This window comes from Myotis brandtii, unplaced genomic scaffold (assembly GCF_000412655.1).
Source record: "Myotis brandtii unplaced genomic scaffold, ASM41265v1 scaffold421, whole genome shotgun sequence".
Taxonomy (NCBI): domain Eukaryota; kingdom Metazoa; phylum Chordata; class Mammalia; order Chiroptera; family Vespertilionidae; genus Myotis; species Myotis brandtii.
The window spans coordinates 384,310-390,327 of NW_005366140.1; the positions used below are offsets into that span (position 1 = coordinate 384,310).

General features: G+C 51.2%; 1 protein-coding gene across 1 annotated transcript; it reads left to right on the forward strand.

Annotated features, from left to right (window-relative positions):
• The first annotated feature begins 118 nt into the window (after nt 1-118).
• LOC102245634 (cyclin-dependent kinase 16) lies at nt 119-1,660 on the forward strand. The gene has a single exon (XM_005873793.2). The coding sequence runs from the start codon at nt 119-121 to the stop codon at nt 1,604-1,606; it is 1,488 nt and encodes a 495-aa protein (XP_005873855.1). The 3' UTR covers nt 1,607-1,660.
• Nucleotides 1,661-6,018: the final 4,358 nt, after the last annotated feature.

Below are 6,018 nucleotides of genomic sequence, written 5' to 3' on the forward strand. Positions count from 1 at the left end.
GCTGGGGTTGCTCGCGCGCGCCGCCACCGTTACTGTTCCAGATCCCGGGGTTCTAACTGTTACTAAACTTTCAGAAATCTACCCCGGAGGAGCCGATCTTCTAGTTATAGCGGTCGCCATGGATGAGATGAAGATCAAAGGGCGGCTGCCAGTGACACTCAGAGCGGGCCCAGGCATGCACAAGACCAACAGTTCCCCCGAACAGATAGGACCAGATGAGAGCGGCTGCGGAGGTGGCAGTGACCTTGGAGAGGCCCCCACCCGTGCCGCCCCTGGGGAACTTCATTCTGCGTGGGTACCGCTCAGCGCTGCGCCAGAGGCGGTACAGCGGGACTTGCAGATGGGGCCTGAGGGGGAAAGGGACCAGGCTTCAGACACATCCTGGGGTGAGGTACTGTCACCAGGGAGGGTGCGCAAGCACACCCATCCCCTGAGCAAGATCTTCACTGAGGACATCAGCGGGCGCCTGTCGCTGGCAGCTGGTAGCCGGCTGCCCGAGGGCTGCCTGGAGAAGCTGGCCCTCAACAGACCCATCTTCAACAAGCCGCTCAGCCACCTCCTCCACCATGTCAGCCTGTCCGAGATTGGCTTTGAGAAGCTGGAGTCCTACGTCAAGCTGGACAAGCTGAGTGAGGGGACCCATACCACCGTTTACAGAGGCAGAAGCAAGCTCACAGACAGCCTCGTGGCACTCAAGGAGATCAGACTGGAACAGGGGGAGGGGGCACCCTGCACTGCCATCTGGGAAGTGTGCCTGCTCAGGGACCTCAGGCATGCCAACATCGTCACGCTGCATGACGTCATCTACATGGAGCTGTCCCTCATCCTTGTCTTTGAGTGCCTGGACAAGGACCTGAAGCAGTACCTGGATGACTGCGGGAATGTCATCAACATGAACAACGTGAAACTGTTCCTGTTCCAGCTGCTCCGGGGCCTGGCCTACTGCCACCGGAAGAAGGTGCTGCACCGAGACCTCAACCCCCAGAACTTGCTCATCAACGAGAGAGGAGAGCTCAAGCTGGCTGACTTTGGCCTGGCCCGGACCAAGTCAATCCTAATGAAGACCTACTCCAACCAGGTGATCAGCCTGTGGTACCGGCCCCCCGACCTCCTGCTCGGCTGCACGCACTACTCCACCCACATTGACATGTGGGGCGTGGGCTGCATTTTCTACGAGATGGCCACGGGCCGGACCCTCTTCCCAGGCTCCTCAGTGGAGGAGCAGCTGCACCTCATCTTCCACATCTTGGGAACCCCAACTGAGGAGACATGGCCGGGCATCCTGTCCAATGAAGAGTTCAAGGCACGCAATTTTCCCCGGTACCGTGCCATGGCCTTTTTGAGCCTTGCGCCCCGACTTGACAGGGAGGGGGCTGATCTCCTCACCAAGCTGCTGCGGTACGAAGGCCGCAGTCGGATTTCCGCAGAGGATGCCATGAAGCACCCGTTCTTCTTCAGTCTTGGAGAGCAGATCCACAAACTTCCTGACACGACTTCCATATTTGCACTAAAGGAGATCCAGCTACAAAGGGAGGCCAGCCTGCGCTCCTCAACAATGCCCGACTCAGGCAGGCCAGCTTTCCGTGTGGCGGGCACCGAGTTCTAAGCCACACACCCAGGCCCCAGCAGGCAGCCGCTGAGGGATGCCACACCCTTCACAGGGCAGTTCCCATCTGCATCCCTCTGCTTGCTACCTGCCTACCTGCCTGGTTCATGCTCGCCTGCCCACATGTTCCCGGCTGCCTGTCCAACCATCTGACCATTGGCCTGTCAACCACCCATTGGCCTGACTGCTGGGTGCTAACAAAGCTCCCATCACTCCTTTAAAAAAAAAAAGGAAAAAGAAAAAAGAAAAAGAAAGAAAGGAAGAAAGGAAGGAAGGAAGGAAGGAAGGAAGGAAGGAAGGAAGAAAGAAAGAAAGAAAGAAAGAAAGAAAGAAAGAAAGAAAGAAAGAAAAGATCAGCTGTAGAATAGGAGGTATGGTTTGTCCTCTAATCCTTCAAATTCTTAAAAAATGAGACCAATCTGAATCCTGGAGGCCCTGTTTCTAGATGAGATATAAGAAGTAAGTAGATCTGAGTGGCACAAAAGGTGGGCTGGAGTGGATACTGTTGTTACTCCCAGGTCTCCTTTTCTCTGAACATCCAGCCCCCTGCTACTGGGACTATTCCTGCTGAGAGCTCAGAGCTGCATCCCTCACTGGGAATTTTCCGCTGGAGGGAACTGGTTTATCCAAGGTGGTTATTCCTCCCAGGAGGCAGCCCGTAACCAACCAGTGACTGGCTGGTGGAAATACACAGCCACCACACCCTTGCCTCAGCTTAGGACGACTCTGAAGGCCTGTCCCAGCTCCAGAGCTCTCCATGGGATCAGCCAAAACCTCAGCTGCAACATTATTGTTCATCAGTTTCTGCTGCCTGTTCCATCTTATTTTCTCACAGGTGTGTCTCCTAAGAGCAATCTATAAGAAGCCCTCTACTTTGTCTCAGGGACTCTGTGTCCAGTTAACCTAAGTCAGTACGTATCACTTCCTTGTGTTGAAGTGTATATCACATCAAATGCACTTTCCAGGAGTGGTGAGAATGTCCCCACCACCACACCTCTCCTCCAGCATGAGTGAGAGTTAGCATAGGGCTGATCCCCCACAGATGTCTAGGGACATATAGGAAAGAAGTCTGTGTATAACCAGAGTCTATCCCAGCTTGGTAAAATCACAAGGCTTGCATACATGAAGCCAGGATCACTGCCCTAGAGTGTGAGATACACATGGACCCAAACACGTGAAAAGGCTGCAGATGTAGGAGGTGGGAGGCCAACAAAGCAGGGCTTCGGCAGCAATGTCACCACCTACATCTCTGCCTCAAAAGTAAAAGTAAAAGATGGAGCTTCCTCTCCACAAATCTACCTGCAAGCCCCTGGACGCTCTCTCATGATGGGAGTAAATAGTGTGTATCTGGACTAACATCAGAGAAGGAAGATGCTCTAAATCACCTCTATGGCCTCAACGTTTACCTAATTCTATACAATACTTCTCTGTTGCCATGTTGTTTAGTGTATTTCTAAATGTTAGCATGCCCCACACTACTATATTTAGGAGAGACCATTCTCCTAACATATTGTGAGACCTTTCAAAGCAAGAACCCAGGTTATATTCATCTTCATGTTGCCAGGGCCTGGCTGCATGAATGTGGCTTCATGTGTAGGTCCCAGGAGATGTAATAGACGACATGTCACCACAAGCTCTCTTCAAGTGGCAAACATCATGCCAACCAAAAAGGCGATTTAAATGTGTGCATTAAAAGTGTATGTATTCTTTGGTAAAACACTACATGCATTTTTAAATAAAGGAACACTATTTTTTTCCTATGGATTTATCTATTTTCTAATTTCTTTACACTGAGAGGCATGTGTTTGTAATGTTTCTTAAAAGAAAGAGAAAAGGAAGCATTGATCCCTGGGAATTCTGCCCCTTTGTTCTAACAACAAACTGGTTTTAGGCTCGCTTTGAAGGTTCTTTGCCTTTTACACATGCTTCTGTGGCAATGTACCAACAGGTCTGTCTGATTGAGGGTTCCCCAGAGATCAGGCCAGTAGGAGATATTGCAGGAATTGGCTCACATTGGATCACATGGTTATGGAGGCCAAGAAGTCCTGCAGTCTGCCGTCTGTAAGCTGGTAAGCCAGGAAAGCCGGTGGTGGAATCCGGTCCAAGTCCAAAGGCCTAGGAACCAGGAGCACTGGTGGCCAAGGGCAGAAGACCACTGTCTCAGCTGCAGCAACGAGAGCCAATTTCCCCATCCTTCCTCCAGGGTTTGTTCTATGCAGGCCCTCAGCAGATTAGATGCAGCCCACCCTCGCTGGGGAGGGCCACCTTTTTGACTCAGGGTATTGATTCAAATGCTAATTTCTTTCAGATTATACCCAGAAATGATGTTTTCCCAGTTTTCTGGGCATCTCTTAGTCCCCCTCAAGTTGACACATGAAATTAACCATCACAGGGTCTACACTTCAGGTTGAAATTTACACACAACCTGCACCAGGAGAGACTGTGAAGGCTCCTGGTGCCCAAAAGACAGGACCCAGCTTGCAGCTGGGGACAGTTTGCCTCCGCCTGCCCTCGAGGAAGCCGCTTCCTTCTCTCCTTCGCTGTGACGGTCCTGGTGGTCAGCATGTCAGCAGTCCGTGAGTCAGAAAATCAAAGTGAGAATCAAAATCCCACTAATCCAAGCACATAGGTTACATATTTATACGTGTGTTTTCAGAAACGTTGGGAGCATATACCTCATGGGTGAATATGGGTAGGGGAATTTCTCTTGTCCAGGTGAATTTCTCTTTACATCATGAATGTGTGCTCCAGTAATAAGAAAGATATTTTTATGTGGGAAAAATATACAGTCATGAGGGAACCAGAAGAAGTCCTGTACCTAGGTATTGCCCCAGCCAGCATTTTCCAAGTCAGCTGGGAAGGCTGACCAGCACAGTCAGCTCTGCCTCTTACCCTTCCCCATTCACCCTGCTGTGATGGTGGGCAGTCTCTCAGGTAATGGAAAAATGCAGGTTTAGCTACCTCCCACAAGGAAGTCCAAACTCCTGAGACAGGTGCTAGTGCAAGAGGAAAGAGGTTTTATTCAGGTGCTGCACAACCTGAGAGAATGGTGGACTCCCATCTCAAAGACCATCCCCCTTCCTGCTCAAGCCCTCAGTTCTTATAGGGATAGGGAGGGGAGGGGAGGGGAGGGCTTTTTTCTACCCAACTATATTGCTAGCTTTTGGTGTGCTTGGGTCCTGTCCATTCGTCTTTCTATCTTTTGTCTATTAGGTGTATGAACCTCCCCCTGTGCCATCTTGGCCAATGGGGAGACTACTGGCTCTCTGACTGACAGTCTACGGTAAAACTTAGGGATGCCCAGGAGGCAGCGCCAAATCTTGGACTTGAGTAGAACAGCCAAGGGGGTGTACTAAAATGTTAGAGCTGCAAAGGGTTCTGAACACCATCTAGTCTAACCCCTGTGCTGTAGAAGTGAGCCCACCGAGGCTCAGCTCCCTAGGATCACACAGCTATCCAGTGGCAAAGCCAGACATAGAGGCTCTGGCCTACCATCCCCAAGCCTGCGCCTTTCAGCCTTCCACACTGTCCCTCCCATTTGTAGCTGCAAAGGCTCAGGAACCTGCTAAACCTCCCTCCATGAACCCCTCTTCAAAAATGGGAAGGGGAAGAACATGGAGGGGAGGAGAGGGAAGAAAGAAGAGAGAAAAAGGAGAGGAGAGAAGGAAACCAAAGGGAAGCAAAGAAAAAGAAAAGGGAGAAAGCCTCCTCTTGCCACCTAGGCAAAGCGGGCAGACAGCCGCTCTCCATCCCCCCTCCAGCCCCCTCCCCCCACCTGCTTCTCCCATTCTCCGCTGCCAGCAACCTTCTGTGACATTGCTTTTACTCCAAGGCTACCTTTGACCTTCACCCAAGTGACCTCTAGTTAAGAATGTCACAGGGCAGAGTATGACTGTCCCAGTCCCACTCACACCAGAGATGGCCAAAGTAAGAGGATCCCAGGCATAAGGAAATGACAGAGGGAGGGAATGCTTCTTGCTCGAATTGTGCTCACTTAGCCAGTAAACAACTTTGTCTGCCTTCCTTTCCCTCCGTGAATAACTCAGAGGGGAAGGGAACGTCCCCCTCATTAAGTGAGGTGGCAAACACAGTGCAGAGCAGGCGTGCACATTAATTTTTGCCGGCTGTCGCCTTTGTGTTTTGAACAAGTCAGATTCCTTTGTGTAATTGCTTGATGAAACATTCCCATCCATTCTGTCAACACAAATTATACAGTTAAACATGCATGGTGCCCCAACCCACACAATACCAATGAGAAAGTGCTGACTAGCCCTGGGGGGGTGGGCTCCCAGGAGTAGCAGCCCAGGTCCAGCCCTCCTGCTGCCCTCCCCAAGCAGCCCAGCCTCCAGACCTTATTATTCTCTGTCCACCTTCCAAGGACAGTTGCTAGGAGACGGAGATACAGTTGGCTG

Excerpts from the sequence above, each read along its gene's own strand:
- LOC102245634 (XM_005873793.2), top strand. The coding sequence starts at position 119 with ATGGATGAGATGAAGATCAAAGGGCGGCTGCCAGTGACACTCAGAGCG.